We start from the raw sequence: 18,402 nt of genomic DNA on the forward strand, positions 1-18,402 counted from the left end.
TTATCACGCGGGCATTTATTTTAATCGTGTAATCCATTGAATTCTAAGAGTTTTTGTCTGGAACTTGAAGAAAGTGCATTACCTGCCGGAGACGTCTGGTTCTTTCAATGATTACTTTGCGTAGATCGTAGTTTCTCAATAATTTTATTATAGTTAAAAGTAACAATTACAACAAAAGACATTAAAATAGTCCATTGGGCGTATGGACGATAATTTTTAAAACTCGATCTACAGGAGTACACATTTTATTCAGAGAATATTCATACAGCTTTATTTAAATTAACATTCTGTTGGTTCTCGTGAAAAAAAAGCTTAAATTTTTACTAAAGCTCTGTTGAAGTGGAGAAGAAACGTTTAATAAATAAGAATAATGTAGAAGAAAAGTAGCATTAATCAAACCGTTGTACCCTAAATTGTTTCTCAAACGTTTTAACGATACCTCTGACCTTCCATCATTATGTAATCCACATACTCGACCAGCTCTGGAAATATTACTGTTTGTATGTAGGTGGGTATTAAGTATTTATAACTTACAAAGGTTGCAGTGATAATTAGACAAGCGAATAATGATAAACCTTTCTTGTATTAGAATTGAAACTGTCACCAGACTAAACTAAAACGGTAAATCGGTGGATATTGTTAAATCACTCCCCCCACCTCTGGATATCATTGTGAGACTAGAAAGAAAGCACGTAAGAGGAAGATCAAGGCCTCGTGGAATACTAAAATACATTTTGAAAAGCAAAACACGTGCGATAAACTGACTACCTTCACTCACTTTAAAGAAAAGGCTTTCCACGATACTTTTTCGTTTTTCAAAAACCGCCCAATATATTTCCCTGCAGCCCATTCTCCACCAGAGAGCGTATAAGACGTTTTTGTTTTATAAATAAAATGTGTCAGGTCAGTATAAAACATCAATCGTACCCTCGATCAAACGTGTATGAGACACCATTTCAAACAACTTTTTGTTGGGAGGGGGGGGGAGATGTATACCTGCTCTTCCCTGGAACACACTGATAGTTCTGACAGCCTTATGTGTGTGTATATGTGCGACAGTGACCAAACTGTTGAAAAGTTTTCTATTAGATTGATCCTGCCGGATTGGAGACGACGTTTAGAGTTTTGTCATGTCCTCCAGGTCCGTCATCTCTGAACCAGATAGAAATTAGAAGGATCAGTTTCTAGAAAACTGCTCAACTTATTATCATACTTTCTTAAAAGTATCCTTTTAAAAGAATATGTGAACCGACTTACCAAAGCATGAATTGGTACAAGTTGTTCTGACATTTAAATGAAATGTTTATTTCTGTGTGGGACAGTTTGGAATAAAATTCCAATACGGCAGCTCTCAAGTGATAGGTGGTGACGCTACGTCTTTATTCTAATACACACACAATTTGATTATACTATAAGACAGGTCCAGACATCTGAGTCTCTTACTGTTATTGCTTAACTACCCACCTCTGCAACGTTCATTTAATCTATATTAAGTGAACTTAACATTCCTGTTTAAACATATTACTCCTGAAAACATAGTTCACTTTATATCATTACTTTCTTTAAGGTTTAGAATATCTCGAATGGAAAACGCTGCTTTTTTGGTACCCTGATGCGAATCAGTCGTAGACCACACTGAAAGCGTCTGGGAAGGCTTTTGGTCACTGTTCTTCTGTGCATCGGGTCCACAGGCCGCTGGTTTAAGTGTGTGACGAAAGTGGTTACGAGGTTTGCTTCTGCCTAAGGTTCGACGTAAGATGCGATTAATTGACGAAACACTCGGTAAGCAGTCACGTGCGCAAATCCCATCGTAGAGGAGCCGCTCTCTAATTTCCCACGCAAACAGAGAACTGTTTTGTTCTTTGTATTGGCGAATCTTATTGATGACTAAAGGTGTTGAGACACGTGGTTTACTGCCCCCTGTTGTAATAAAAGTTAGTTATTTGAAATATACGTCGAGAACTTTTTTTTTTTTACAAAACCTTGATAAGTTTTATTTTAAACACTACAGTCCTATCATCGCTATATAGTTTAAACTTGTTTAAAATGGAATGTTTTTAGTGTGTTGCATATGCAGGGGCGTACATTCAAAAACACTTGTGCGCACATACATACAAAAAGTTAAAAATAAAATAAAAGTTAAAAATGATTGATTGAGAGATGTTTATATACCTTAATTAATTTAATGTGTGATCATATTCGTCATGGAAGTGTGCCTACTTATAACTCGTCTGAAATATACGCTTCTGATAAGTATTGTACAAATTGTAAAGAGGTGTGCGGGGGAGGAATAAACACGTGTGCCACAAGTTTATTAACAGTATTGAAAAGAAAAAAAAAAAGACACAACATAAGTTATTTTTTTATGTTTGTGCCAGATGTCAAAGTGAGATCGCTAGATAATGTAACCATGGAAATTAATATTATTGATGCACATAAAGTAAATAATTTTTTATAACCGGTTTTAGAAACGTTATTTAGACGTCATGTTTCGCAACAATTTATATTTGATAAGCCATTGATAAAACGTGGAGAATCTTCAAGTTCAGATTGAAATTACATTACGGACAGATACTTATATAATGCTAATTTAGGGTAATTTTAATATTTATTACACAAAAGTCGTCATCCGTTTTTAAAATGTAGCTGAAAGCAGCCCACAAGAGAAGGACTTTGACTTAATTTTCTGCAAATCAATTAACTTCATAGTTTTTAAAAAAATACTCAACTCACCAATGGCGCCAGGAAGAATAGATCCTGTCTCAGTAAATCGAGCGAGTATCTTACTAACGCAACCGTGAGATACTAACAGTTGCCGCGAGATGTCGCATGGTCTATAACCAAACAGTGCCAGCTCCAGTATTCGAAGACGAATATGGAAAGGAAGTGGTTTTCCATTCGCAAAAATTCCTCCTAGCTGATTTATACTGTTGTGTCCTATTTAAATAGTAAAAGAAAGAAAAACAACTAGTAAGATTTACTGTTATATCCCAATCAAGTAATAAAAAGATGAAATATTAAAGTTAAATGACGGATTATTTACCTGTTAGCTCATTACAAAACTGGCTGAAAAGTGTTTGTTTTAAGGAAACGTGTGTTAATATTTCTGTCATACCTGCGACTGGATGAACTTTTTAAAGTTTATATAAAATTATTTTTGTTTCAGTGATTTCTTCGCTTTGACTATGAATTAACTAAGCCTAAAAACTCACGTCAGCAAAGTTTGTTCAAAGCTAGTTTAACCTCGTCGGCTGTAGTTAGTGTTATGACTGCCAAGTTTTCGTAGAAAGTTCAGCTGTATGTATTGTAGTGATTACGTTTATATAAAAAAAAAAAAGTTGAAGTTAGTTTCACCTGGAGATGTTTTTAAGATCATGAAGGTCAGTTTGAATGACCCCAATCTTACTGAACTTGTTTAACTCAGTTTTCGATTATAAGTGGTATAAAATAACTCTACCTATCGGCCTTGTTTATGCCAAGTAAAATAAAATAAAACAAATAATTATTAGAAAAATAAAATACCTAAACGAATAAATGGACTAAGACAAATCCAATCAAAATGTGCCCCCACACAGCGATCTTTATTAACCCCTTTAGGTATACGAAATTAAATTCATTTTGTAATAAAATGTGACATTGTTTAAAGAAAAACCATACACGTGAAAATGTTTTATAAAAGTATGGGAATCACGTCTTAAATTCAATGTTATACTGATGCCAAAGGTCAAGGAATCTAATATACTGACATAAATATACTTGACCTTTGACACCCGTCCTCAACTAGTATATGCAAAAGGCCCAGCATGCCCAGTTGGTTAGGGCGCTCGACTCGTAATCTGAAGGTCGCGGATTCGAACCTCCGTCATGCCAAAATTTTCTCACTTTTAGCATTGGGGGTGGTGGTTATAATGTGACGGTCGATTCTGATATTTCTCATTAAGGACCCCTTTTACAATAATTGTTCACCGCTGGCTTTTAAAAATAAAATTAATAGTTTCAAATCGGCATTATTTTTACCGTCTTAAGTTGTAGAGACGAAGAGAATAGTTGAAAACGAAAACCACGTGTGCAGGAACCAATAAAGCTCGTGTACCTCGAAATACCACAGCATTGTGGTTGTTTATGAAGGAACAGTTTATATATATATATATATATATGTATATGACAGAGGCACAAACAGTCCGTGCATGTTATACTGTCTCTACTACAGGATATATGTCTGTATATAAATTACATATTTGTTACTATACATTTTAATGGTAGCTTACATTGTAATATATTGTGCATAGAACGAGGAGTAAAAATTTGTGGTGGTCTAATTGCCCTGATCACTTAGTCTTTTGACCTGGCATGGCCAGGTGGTTAAGGTACTCAACTCGTAACCTGAAGGTCGCGGGTTCGAATCCTCGTCACATCAAACATGCTTACTCTTTCAACCCAATCAGTCCTGCTATTCGTTGGTAAAAGAATAGTCCAAGAGTTGTCGGTGGGTGGTGATGACTAGTTGCCTTCTCTCTAGTCGTATACTGCAAAATTAGGGACGGCTAGCACAGATAGCCCTCGTGTAGCTTTGCGCGAAATTCTAAACAAACCAAACCAAACTTAGTCTTTTAAAAGGAAACCAAGTTTCGATACCCGTAGTGAGCAGAACAGAAATAACCCAATGTGCAGCTTTGTGTTCAACTTCAAACAAACAGACTCAATTTAATCTTTACTCGTTACTATGTCATGAAGTTCCTTTAAGTACGTAAAAATAAAAAAACAACTTGCATCTCTAAAACAAACATGAAAAGCCTGCGTCAAGAAATAATTTGTTAATCACTTTTAGGGTGTTTCTGTTTGTTTATAGATGGCGTTAAAAACTTTATATCACACTTAAAAATCACACTTACCTGAGCCACAGGTAAGATTGATCTAATCATTTTTAATAATATTATGAATATGAACAAAAGGCGTTACGCACCTACCTCGAGAAATCATTTTTTTTTGTTGGACACTTCTGTTAGTTAAATTATACAGTGTAGAGCTTGCAATTTGAGGCCAAAAGATATCAGAATGCCAATGTCACGACCGTCCGTCCAGTGACTGGCCGCTGTTCTCTACTTTCTTGCAAGAGACGTGTCTAGTCAGAGCACCCAGTGTATTGGAAGATCCGTGGTCTCTTCGAAGATTTTTAAGGCCACTCAAGCACTTGACGTGATAGTTGGAACATGGAAGTAACGCGGTGAGAACGGACAGGTGTCAGAAATTCCCTCGGCATTACCCCGAAGTGCGATCGGCTAGTCAGCCCATCGTGGTCACTACAGCATCGAAAGTAAATCTTGACCGGGAGGATAAACTACATACTTCCGGACTATTTTAACTCTAGCCGTTTCCTGTGGATTAGTTTCTCTGGTGTGCTTTTTCTGCCGTTCTCTAATTGGATTTGGAGAGCTGGCTTTGAGAGCCTTCAGGTGACAGGTCGGCGGCGCTAAATCTTCGGAAAAGACCACCAACTGAAGTTTCCTATAGCTTGTTCTAAAGAAAAAACAACAAACAATGTTTCGCAGTTTTTGTTCCTTCGTAATTTGTCAGTGTTTAGGACTTGGCGAATATCACTCGCGAAAAACAGCAGCGAAGTATGTCCGTGAAAATTACAAAACAGTCTAGATGACTTTGTAAGAAAATTAATGTATAATTTTGTATACAGGGGTTGTTGTATAGATGTATAGTACATTTTATAGTTAAAAACGTGCATTTTCATACGGGGTTCTAAATTTCCATACAATGATACACCCAGTTACACAACCCCTTTTAAACATGTGGTTAGCTTCTGGTCAGTTACCTCTTCCTTTCTTTGTGAACCTGACGATGACCGTAGAAGGTCGAAACGTTGTTCGCTCCTCTACGTAAAAAAAACAACATTCTCAATACAAACGAGCCGTTTTTACATATGTAAAAATATATATATGTATATTTTTCTCTACAAGTGGGTTTTCTTGGCATCACTGACAATGATACACCATTTTTTCAAGTGTTCAGCTCACGTGCGTTTGATTTTTTTGTTTAATGAAACTGAACACTGGGGTAGTCAATTGGTGTTATTATGGTTCTAAATTGTAACATATGTTTATATAAATTACAATATTTCCAGAGGGAGACACACACACACAAAACTCTTACTTTAAATTCATGTGAATGTGAATATTGTTATAATGTTGCATTACATCTGTAGTTTAGCAAAGATACTTAGTAGTGTTTAGGAGTAGCACATGAACCGTTAATCCGATACAAAGATACGCGGGCGACATCTTTTGTCTGGCGTAGGCTTCACGAATTTTCTACTGATCACCTTGAACACTTGAAATATTGAGCGGTCATTTCAGTCTTGTTGGTTTGTATGATTTAATATTCATTTTAACAAGGTCATCAAATTAATCCAGCTATTTCCTGAACTTGGGACACAAGGTCAGAGAGCAACACTGGTTTATGAATAAGAGGGTTGAGCGTGATATATTACAATGATTTTGAATATGAATTCACGTGCGTAACGACAGCAATATAAAATCTCGATGGAACGGGACGTTTCAGAGTTACGTTTTAACATTGTTCGATATTTCGTAAGTAACGTGATGTCCAAAAAAATCATTGTGTTTGGGAAAGGTATTTTTCTGCTTTACGACTCAAAATATTCATACTTATATCATAAAGATGTATTCAGATCATGATTTAGAATTTCTAAGTTAGAGGTACCCGTTGTATTTAATGGCAGTGGAAAACAAAAGAACATGGATGGACTTGAGGAATCAGAACCATATAAAACGCGACCTTCAACAAATCCGCCCTAAACATAATAAGCAAAGTGTGGTTTGTCATAACAGGTGAGAATCGGCGAATGCAAACAAAGATCAGTGGCAAAAGCTGTTCACGTGGCCTCGGGCAACATAGTGTCCAAGGCTTTCCATCTGACGTGTGTTACATTGTCGCATGCGTCAAACAACTGCTATTCTATTTGAAGAAATATCAGTTAAGTCTCTAGATGCAGAATTGTGAATTTCTGTACTAGAAAATTGTTACATACTGATAACTTTGGTAAACCATACATGGTATAGGGATATGCTTTAGACATGAAAGCCTTACGACTGAGACTTTTACAGTGACCGTAACATGGCAAGGCTGTTGTTAAGATCCATGTCCGTCAAATGGTGTGACCGAACATCATACGTAACTACGTGGTGAGGCTACAAAATCATTCTAATAAAACGTACTCAGCTTCTGTACTCGTAGTTTCTTTAGGACACGTACAAACTCTACCTTGCTTATAGTGAAACAGATATGTTGTTTTCGGGTTATCTGCTGTGTTCACCAATAGGGTTCGAATTTCCGATTATGTCGTTGTAAATCCGAAGATTTACCGTTGGCACATGGGGAACAAGACAGATATGGACCTTATTCTCTAGACGATACTCTCCGACATCTCACGTCTTTAAAATTATGTAGTAGAATTTTTACATGGATACAGATGTTTTTATTTATTTCATAAACATCTAACAAAATCTTGCTTGTTTCTAATTCAGTGCAGGGGGAGGCAAAGGGGCACTTCCCTGGAAAACGAGAATCTCAATTCTTTCTTTTATTTCTTTAACATATGTATGGGAATTTTTTGTTCATTTCACAATTTCACAATACTTTGCCTCCCCAGAAAAATTTTGCGAACACTTGTGAATCAGTGTCTGAAATATAATACATCGGATATAACGAGTTCTTTGTTTCGATATTTTTACAATGGTCATAGCAGATGGAATCTTTGACATGTTTGGACATCTTCAACTTTTAAAAAATCGTATTACAAATAGTATTTAACTTCTGACTTGGTTTTTCAATCACAATATGCATTGAAGCAAACAATACGACAGACGTGTATGGAGATACCCTATCTCACTCGATGGAAATATTTTCCGTAAACCTCTTAAAGTTTAAGCCTTGTTTTTGGTTGACGAGTTCCAGACGTTTGCAGACCGAATAGTCTATTCGCTATTCCGGCCAAAAAGACAAGCCTCACTTTCTTGCTGAAGGCGATTTGGTGGCGGAAATTAAACAAAGGATTTATCAAACCTTAATCCATTTGTTTGGTTATGCTCCAACTACCGTATGACGTTTGTTGAAACATGCTCATTATTTAAGAGTAAACGCTCAGCCTCACCTAATTAATTAATGTTAGATCTTTGTAAAAAATAAATAAATGAAAATTGGTTCATACACTAAGACGACAGTTAACAAAATAGTAATCAGCTTTGTTATCCTGTAATCATGTCTAAGATTAGTGTCTTATTTTTGTGTATTTTCTGTGTATAATTTTTTAGCGATAAATTATTTTCAGTTGAAGTTGTATAAATGTTATTTAAAAAAACAGACTCGAAACCTGCTCGGACCACAGTTCTAAGTGTCGTTAATGAGATAAAATTAACACGGGTTGGAATTTCGGAAGCGAAAAAAAACCAACAAAAAACCGTTAATAATTTGGAGGGTGTTCTTTGTTTCTTATCGTCTGAAGGTTTTTTTTTTAAGTCTCGTACTTCGGACTGTACTTTGTATAATCGTAGAAGTCCGTCTTTCTCGTTTGGTGTTATTTCTGCCAACCGATTTGCGGACTGATTAGAGTTATTTAAACGAGAGAGATAAATAAATGTAACGACACTGGTTTCAGAATCCAGCATGCGAAGGTTGGAAACTAAAGTAATTGATAGAGTCCAAAACCTATTTCTCCGTTTAAAGAACCTAACTTCTGGTGGAACTCCCAGGCTTGACTCTGAGATTTAGGCCTGTTGGTTGAGAAAAGACGACGTCTAACGTCAGGAAAAATGGATGTAATAGTCAGGGTGTCTACAGAAGCTGAAATATTTGTCCCGCAAGAAACGACAGTTATCGCCGTAATAACTGTAGTACTGTCACAGAGACAAACGTATCATGTTCATTGTTTACTTTCGCGCAAAGCTATTCGAGGGCTGTACACGGATAGACTAGAAGGAAGGCAGATAGTCAACTTCACCATCCGTCAAGTTGTGAACTTCTTTAATCGATGAGAGGGATCTGATCCACAGTCTTGTATAACATTTCCACGGACCCAAAGTGTAATTTTCGTTTATTGAAAACGGGTCACGAAGAACCGTGGGTACACAGCCCGGCACATTGATCACTGCACCACATACAGGATGAGTCTTGAGCGAACTTACGCGTATTCGTTTAAACCCCTGACACGGTTTAACTGGTTATCGGAACAAAGGATATAAAACAGTTAAGAAAGAAGTCCAGACATGATTTATTATTTATGTAAATACTACAATAAAATAAAGCAAAATTTTATTAAATAAGTACAAGTAACTTGTAATATACGTAAAATATACTTGTAAAATAAGTACAAGTAACATCCATATGCTACATCAATTATTAAAAGTTTTGTTTTTAATTATTGCATATTGATTTCACACCTTTGCGATTTATAATCCAATACACAGATTCCATAAACGGTTATTTATATATATCGAGAGGGGAGTGAGAGGGAACAAATTATTTATAATGAAATCAGAGTAAGATAATCTGATTATTTCTTAAAGCTTTAAAATGGTAGCACGTGTAATTTTTTCAACGCAAAATGTTTAAGACATTTGTCGAAAACGCTGTTTTGTGTATTGCTAATGATAACAAACAGTGTAACGGTATGTTTATGGAAATATAAATTATTTATTCTATTGTAATATATTAATCTAATCCAATAAGATTAACTGTAAACCGCTCACTTTATTATTATTATTCAAATACAAATATTTAGCTCTAAGCTTCGCCATCTCTTGACCGATTTGAGATCTAATTGCCTGTTTTGTACTCTGGAGAACAAACCATTTCGACTGATTTACTTGATCACGATTGAGGTCTCATATAAACTTACTCTAATCTTGCTTAAAATAATTTCAATTTGAGGGTAGGTTGGTAAAGGTCCTGATGAGTAATAAAATAGAATCGAGTATCCTCGCGTACCACGCTTGGTTTTACTGGCGGACAAAAATATAACTAATAAAAGAGGGGTATCGTACGTTAACTTATTCTAATCCTGCCTAAAAGAATTAACTTCAGCAGCTGTTGAAGATTCCCCATCGTTTTTCAAAATTTACAAGTGCTACTGGCGAAATACAAATACATAGAGAGAGAATTTGAAAAATTTTGTCCACCAGTAAAACCAAGCGTGGTACGCGAGGATACTCGATTCTGTTTTATTACTCATCAGGGCCTTTACCAACCTACCCTAAAATTGAAATTCTTTTAAGCAAGATTAGAGTAAATTAATATGAGACCTCAATCGTGATCAAGTAAATCAGTCGAAATGGTTTGTTCTCCAGAGTACAAAACAGGCAATTAGATCTCAAATCGGTCAAGCCATAGGAACGTTATAATAGACGGTCAACCACACTATTCGTTGGTAAACGAGTAGGCCAAGAGTTAGCAGTGGGTGGTGATAACTAGTGGCCATTCCTCTAGTCTGACACTGCTAAATTAGGGACAACTAGCGCAGATAGCCCTCGTGTAGCTTAGTGCGAAATTAAAAATTAATATTCTGTAATTGAGTGTGCTACAGATGTGTTCGAAAATGCTTGGAAAATTTTTTACTTTTTTTGCAGAATTTATTACTTTCTGTCATTATATCTTGACTTTAGAATTTCCTAACATCTTAAGTTTAGAAATAAATAAACCTTTAAAATAACTTTTAATAATGTAAAGTGAGATTTATCACAGCGTGAATCAACTAGTTGTGGTACTTAGGGTTGTCGACTTGAAATTTGAAGGTCTCGTCACTCCGAACTTGCGTTATAATGTTACGGTCAGTCCCACTGTTCATTGTTAAGAGAGTTGTTAAAGAATTGTGGGAGGGTGGTGTTGATAAGTTAGGAATGCTAGTCCAGGTAGCTGTCGTATAGCTTTGCTCAAAATTTAAACCACGTGATTTAGTATGGCAATAAATATTTATAGTTACACCCCTTTCTCGTGGATCTGTCTGAAACATTATATGCATGTTACAGGCAATGTTCTAATTATAATAAACATTATTGTGGTGATATTATTTAATGGATTTCCCCTTTTTTATCTCGCTCGTTGCAGCTTGAGTCCAAGTTCAAATATTTTGTCACTAAAGTGATAAAAACTTTCTACAAATTAGTTGAAAATAATTGATATTTTGGCATAAATACTGAACGTAAGATTCCACTTACCAAGAACATCAAAAACCAAATTACTTCATAATTTGTTGACACCCTTTGGAGTTACTGCAGTTTCGCAGTACACAAAGTAAAAGTGTGAAAGTACTACTTAATAGTCAGGTTATACTGATTTTTTTATGGTGGTGGTGTATTTGACTCCATCACGTGGGTTGGTTATATTTTATGATATTTATATATATATTTCCTTTTTAAACGCCAAACAACCACTCAATCCTCAGAAGAGAAATAATTATAATTATATATTAATACTTAACACAGTAAAATAAAACAAAGTTTAAAAGAAGGACTGTGTTAAAATATCAAATCTAAACCTGTAATGATAATATTTCATAAACAAAGACTGCAAAAACACTGCACTAATCAAAAGGATCCCCAGGGTACAGGCTACAATGTGGGATACAACACGTTCACTCTTAAATACCACATTATAGTCTGTACCCTGGGGATCATTTTGATTGGTGCAGTGTTTTTAATTTTTGTTTCTATTTATAACAATATACATTAACTCAAACGTTTTTATTTAGTGTTCGTAAAACGTTTACGGTCGGTTGGATTGAGTAGATTGGTTTGTTTTGAATTTCGCGTATATTTACACGAGGACTAGTATGTTCGGTGACGAAGATTCGAACCCGTGACTCTCAGATTGAAAGACAATCGTCCTGACCACCATAATCTGAATTGAGTAGAAGTTTAGGAAATATTCAGGTTTGAGTTTACTTTTTTAACGGCGAACCGGCATGGCCAAGGTGGTTAAGGCGCTCGAGTCGTAATCTGAAGGTCGCGGGTTCGAATTCCTCTCGCACCAAACATGCTCGCCCTTTCATCCGTGGAGGCGTTATAATGTGACGGTCAATCCCACTATTCGTTGGTAAAAGAGTAGCCCAAGAGTTCGTGGTGGGTGATGATGACTAGCTGCCTTCCCTCTAGTCTTACACTGCTACATTCGGGACGGCTAGCATAGGTAGAGCTCGTGTAGCTTTGCGCAAAATTAAGAAAAAAAAAAAAAAACATCTTGGGTGGAATCGGAGACCAATATGTGAGGGGAGAGTGAATATCATGCTTATATTTTATTCCAGAGGAAAAGTGAGGGGCAACTGTCCCTCCCCTTGTCTCCATAATGCAGCCTATACAGAATCCTGGACAGTAATTACGAGTTAATACGAACTTGGGACATTAAGTAATTGGGCTTCTAAGGATACGCCACGTTGTGTCGCCACAGCTAGGTTATTGTGTATTTTCTAACAAACTTTACTTAATATTATTACATTTATGGCAATGGAAAGAAATCATTTATCTCTTCTTCTGCCTCTTGTGTTAATGGCTTTGATGGAAAATTTAGATATATTTCTAAGGAAAACATCGAGAATTGAGAGAGAGACAAATTAAGAAAAATTGTGTTGTTCAAACATTTTAAAACACATAAAACAAAAAATAACACTTTTTGTAATCAACAAAATTTATTTAAAATTCAAGCAAAAAGATTTTATAATTTATACAAAAAAACAGTTTTAAGCCTAATGGATCAAGTTATTTGCTTTATATGATCGAATAAAAATAAATTCAATGCTTTTGAGGTCGATTAAAAGGACCTGGACCCAAATAACTTAATATTCTGTGTATAACAAAACAATGTTATTTTTTATGTAAATATGTATAACATATTAAATTCATTTCAAGAAGTGTTGCGATAAAATTGAAGAATCCTTCGACCATCTTTGTCGCCATACATATTTCGAAAAATAACTCGCTTGCTGAACTCGGACAAACTTAAGATGGGTAGATCGAACGTCTACTTTTCGTTGCTGAATTAAGATGTTCGGAAGACGTCATTTTTTTTTTTTTTTAAGTACGTAGTTACGACTTCTATGTATTTGTTTCTCCTATATACTGTTGAACAGTTTTAACTCAATCTAAATTATAATTTTACAATATATTTTTGAATGAAAGTCTTTTAAATTATGGTTTTCGTTTTACCCATAAAACAAACTTCGTTAACAAAATTGTCATTTGGACTTATGAACCAAGACGTCATTTAACGTCGCTTTGTCTGCTATCTATTTGATTCAGAATATTTAAAAGCTGATTTTTCTACAAACGTTATTTACTGTCAAACTAATATTGAATATGGTGGGTATTACATAAAATTTACAATCCAACGTCACTTTCGGAACATACCCTGCTGCTGTTATTTTATAATACTTTATACAATAACAAACATATAACTAAAATTATAAAACAATGGTTGCTGGTAATTAACACAATATTTATTAATAATGTAGTTTAACAGTATATAATAAAACATTGGACACACCAGTGCCTGTATATTATTTTAATATATAGTATAATACTATACAAGTCACTATTTGACTTTATTTATACAACTCTTTTTTTCACTATTCAACAAAAGTAAATTATAATTTAGTATAAATGCACTGCGAGATGTATACAATATCTTTAAAATCAATACTAATAAATGCAGTAATAGATATTCACTATAAAATGACTCATCAGATTTATGATAATACGAAAAACAACCTTAAAATTACGCAAATTGTCAAATATTGTTAGGCCTAGAATTCTTTACGTCATAGGGTTAATACCTTTAAACAGACGATACGTTCTCTCTAAGTCTGTAAGGATTCATCGAAGTTACTTAATCTAGGCTTATCTAGAATAAATTCGTATCCATATTGTTATTTTACCAAGGGTTTCTCGAACAACTCCTTATATCTCCACCACAACATGAATTAACAAACAGAAAATGGCGCCGCGCGCAGGGGATGTGAATCAGGCATCTATCTCATCAATAAATCAGTTGTTTACCTGTAGTTTGTACAATGTATTTTTTCACTAATTCAGTCTACAGCAAATATTTAAAAAGGGAGCAGTTATATACCAAATATACATAATTAATACAATACTTTTTATATCAACCAAAACAGGCCAGTTGTACGTAATCCACATATTCCTTAACATTTCGTTATTCTACATATATCAAGATTTTTTACAGCTTGTTTCAAAAGTTAAACCGATACTTAAAAAAAACAAAAACAGTCGTGGGCATTTGCAGAGGAGGAGACGCGAGGTAGCACTTGAATCAAAAATTAATTTCACAATTACAGCTACGCTGCGCCTCTTGGAAGAATTTCTGCGGACGTTTATGATAACAGTATCATTTTACCAAATTTTGTTGAGGGTAAAAAACAACAAAAAACATTGAGGCTTTACTCGTTCTATGTTGAACGTGAGTACTGACTTGCAAAGACAGGCCAAAAATATTATTAATTACATCCGAATGATTTAGGTTTTTAACCCTTTGCACCCGTTTCCAACAACGTTAGGTAGTCACGGAAAGTAAGTAGGAATAAAAAAGTAATAGTTTAACACCATCCCGTAACTTGATTTTGGCTCGCCTTAAAACTATTAATGAAGCGCGTGTCTCTGATGTAATCTTGACTCTTCATTTCTGACACAGATTGGCAAAAATCTACATTATTTTGCATTCCGATGGTATCCGAGACTATTTTTTACACCATTTATATTTATACACTTATAACGGTACAGTTTAGGGATTCGTTCTCGTACAATCCCATCATTTCTCCTGCACATGCGCATGACAAAGCCGTTTGTTGTTGCACGTGGTAGTATAAATCCACGATCAAATCTATTGAAGAAAGTGAACTAACTGGCGTGCGTACCAACACATAACAAATAGTGCGTTTGTACGTAAACAAAAAATGTGTGTAACAATACTGTGGCCTCGTAAAAAAACACAAGGGCAACGTCTGAAATAACAAATATACAAACTTTTAATACCATATCTTAATCGCTTAAAGCTTTGAGTTAAATACACGATTATATTTGGTGCCAGAATGAATGAACGAAAACTAAGAAGATTAGATTCACCAAGTTCTGTACTTTTATTGAAAACTGGGGGGTGAACATCCATCGATTTATCGCACCCTCTAAACAGTGAGTTAACAGATTAGTATAATACAACTTTGTACGTACTGTGATACGATGTGCATGTGGCTGTAGAATGAATTCTCTGTCGTGATTGGCCAAAGGTACATCACATGATATGAAGCATTTTACACGTTTCTTTGGAAAGCAGGCAACAAATCGTATCTACGTTACCCGACTGTCGAAGCCCTAACCTTGCCTTCACGTGTCACAGCAAAAGTTTGTAAACGAAAGTTTATTGAAAGCAAAACAACAAAAAACACTGAAAACACATTAACTGAATCAAACCCGTAAAAATAGAAGTGAACATAATTAATGGTGTAAGATTTAATTTTCTCGTACGTGAATTCGCGTTGGAAAAAAGTAAAGAGTACTAAAATCATAACCGAAAGAGCTGGAAAAGTCTGGATTAACTTCTTCATAACATATGCCTGGAAATCGGGCGAAATTTCCACCGTTGATTGTAAATTACGTCTAAATAAATCGATATTTTCACTGTACTCTAACAACAACAAAATGTCTAAAGTGACAGGTAAGTACTTAGACGTTTATTTGCATGAAGACGGATTGTTATATTCTGAACAATATTTAAGATCATTGACTCTTTAAAATAAGATCGAAATCTTTAAGATTTACACTTAAGTAACTCTAAGATTTACACCTAGACCCAGGGATCTATGCTAAATATATTATGTGGCAGTGCAAATTATATTTTAGTAACACTGACAGAAAAAGGAGGGAGGTAGACAAGTATCAGTGGATGGCGTTAGCGGCCGTAGATAAAATGTTTCTCTAGTAACCATTAAATAATTCTTAACTGATGCTCGTGTTGGTGTTTCAGACGCTGGTTTCATTTCAACGTCACCACATTTTTTCCACACCATGCCCTTAAAATTTTAATGTTGGTTGTATTACGCTAAAGTGAGAGAAGACATGAAAACTGTATAATTACGGTTTAGCACAGGCTACAGAAAAATTAAAATATTTTTTCGCACACAAATGTTGTCTTCGTTATTTCTATTTATCCCAGTTCCTCGGACGAACGTTCTTTGTAAGGCTTCACAGAACTAAGTAAGTTAGAAAAATATCAGTTCAGTATTAGCGTTTGGAACTTCACTTTGCAAATCGTAATTCACGAGTTTGCACGCGCTTCTCTGTATTATATGATTCGGAGAAATAACTACTGTACAAATAAGGGTCTTGAAAAATTTTATCTTTTAGTAAGGCATAATAGCTGTTTATTTTCCGCTCGGGTTTTCACAAATTTAAGTTTATTGAGATAATTTGTATTAGAAGGACATAGAAGTATTTTTGTTTGTTCTTAAGTACCTTGGATTAAGAGAAAAAAAAAGGAATAAATATGCATAAGTACCTTCACCACTTATGTTAAAAAACAATAACAATTCGAATTGTAATACTTTTAAACATTGGTGTTGTAAGCTGCTGCAGTAAGATTCGAAACTGGTTTGGTACTTGTTTTAAATATAAAACAACTATATTCCTGTAATAGCAAGCATCTTAATGTAAAAAGAATTTAGCTGATGATAAGAAATATTAAAATATTTTTCGTTATCTCCTACAGTTTCGAGTATCAATAATTTTGTAATCGAAAAACTTTACACTGGGGATCGTTTTTCCATTGAAAATACACTTAGAACATAATTCCTAATCTTTGTGATGTTGCACAATGCAGAGGTCGCTAAGGTCTAACAATTTAAATTTTGTCTGTTCTTCAACCCTTAAAGTCTAACTACAATAATTCGTGTTTTTATATATATATTTCACGAATGATTTTGCATTTTAAATTAAATTGTGACACTACTACTACACTAATAGGTTCGACAACTTTAACTAATCTTTTATAACCGATTTTGAAATTCCACTTATCTGGTTTGATACCTCTAAACCAAAATACGCCACATTACATTAAACATAAAAAGTTAGAGAATACTTAATATAAACATAATATTGCTTCCAAAATAGATGGATTCTAAATAATGATGACTCTTTGTTTAAAACAAAATAATTATATGAATATAAATGAAGTTATACATTAGTAACATAGAGACTTGAAAAATGTCTATCAACTAACAAATATACATACTTGAAAATTAATTATTTGGAACGTTTTGCGCTGACTGCAATAGTATTAAAGCGTCAGAAAAGACGTAATTTAAGACAGTATATACTGTAAACAACCACAAAAAACTACCCAATATTTATATATATGCTTTGCGCGAAATTCAAAACAAACCAAACTATATATTCTAAATAATAAATGCGAGACTAAAAATTAAGCGAATTTTAAACTAGTTAACTGTTAAACTTAAAACATGTCCCTTTTCCAGCAAGCATTATTAGAATTTTAATAATATATTCTCTTTTTTTTACTTGAATACTCGGGCAAAGTAATTCTTTCATTAAATCAGTATCGTTGAAATTTTACACCACCACGTGAAACATGATAAAGTAGTATCATGTTTTGATAAATAAAATTACTGTAAAAATCCACCGATTTAACTTCATTTAAAATGTTACTTCTAATATATGGCACTAGTCTATTGTTATAACTGTTAAACAAGCTTCTACCTCTAGTTCTGTCTTCATTTTCTAGTTTATTACGCCATCAAACTTAACACTGATTTCCATTGTTGATGGCGGTCACACTTTCGGTAGCTCAGAATATAAAACGAACAGTGCTGATATATTATTCACTATGGATATACAAAGACAAACTAGTTAAGAACAGAGAAAAATAACTTCAGTTTTTGTCAAAACTTCCAGAAGAAGACTCTTCTTCAATCACCTCCTCCACAATTCGACACATTTGGTCCTCTCGTTCTTGGTCGAGTCGCATTTTCACCTGCATCATATCAACTATTATCAGTACATCTTCCAATTATTAATTCAATATTCTAAAATTTAAGGTACACTGTAATTCAAATTCTTCCAGAGTACGGTCTTGCAACAATATGAAGAAAGAACTCTCCAAGTAAATGGTGTTATTAGGCTTACGGTCGAAAATGTCGTTAATAACGAAAGTACTCAACTGATGAAACGATACGTTCTAATTATTATAAGCTAGTTTGAACAGTATATTTAGTTAGCTATGCTTCTTACAGTATATGGTTGTAGGTTTTATCGACGTAGGTACCTTGTTTTACACATTACTAGTTTTTTCGCTACATAA

At 34.4% G+C, this 18,402-nt stretch overlaps 1 protein-coding gene and 1 pseudogene across 7 annotated transcripts in view; both read right to left on the reverse strand.

The window, feature by feature from the left end:
* Window positions 1–1,351: 1,351 nt before the first annotated feature.
* LOC143236449 (paired box protein Pax-1 pseudogene) lies at window positions 1,352–4,980 on the reverse strand (annotated as a pseudogene). Its single transcript, XR_013019558.1, has 3 exons — window positions 4,968–4,980; window positions 2,734–2,937; window positions 1,352–1,920 (listed from the first exon to the last, which is right to left on the reverse strand). The product of XR_013019558.1 is annotated as a paired box protein Pax-1 pseudogene (transcript).
* A 7,707-nt stretch (window positions 4,981–12,687) lies between these two features.
* Window positions 12,688–18,402, reverse strand: part of LOC143239564 (trifunctional nucleotide phosphoesterase protein YfkN-like) — a 57,976-nt gene continuing 52,261 nt past the window's right edge. For all 6 annotated transcript variants that reach the window (XM_076480751.1, XM_076480753.1, XM_076480752.1 and 3 more), the window contains one exon: window positions 12,688–18,075. In XM_076480751.1, coding sequence (XP_076336866.1) covers window positions 17,974–18,075 — 102 coding nt within the window. In that variant the 3' untranslated portion in view covers window positions 12,688–17,973. The remainder of the gene's footprint in view (window positions 18,076–18,402) is intronic.

This window comes from Tachypleus tridentatus, chromosome 13 (genome assembly GCF_004210375.1).
Source record: "Tachypleus tridentatus isolate NWPU-2018 chromosome 13, ASM421037v1, whole genome shotgun sequence".
Lineage (NCBI taxonomy): Eukaryota > Metazoa > Arthropoda > Merostomata > Xiphosura > Limulidae > Tachypleus > Tachypleus tridentatus.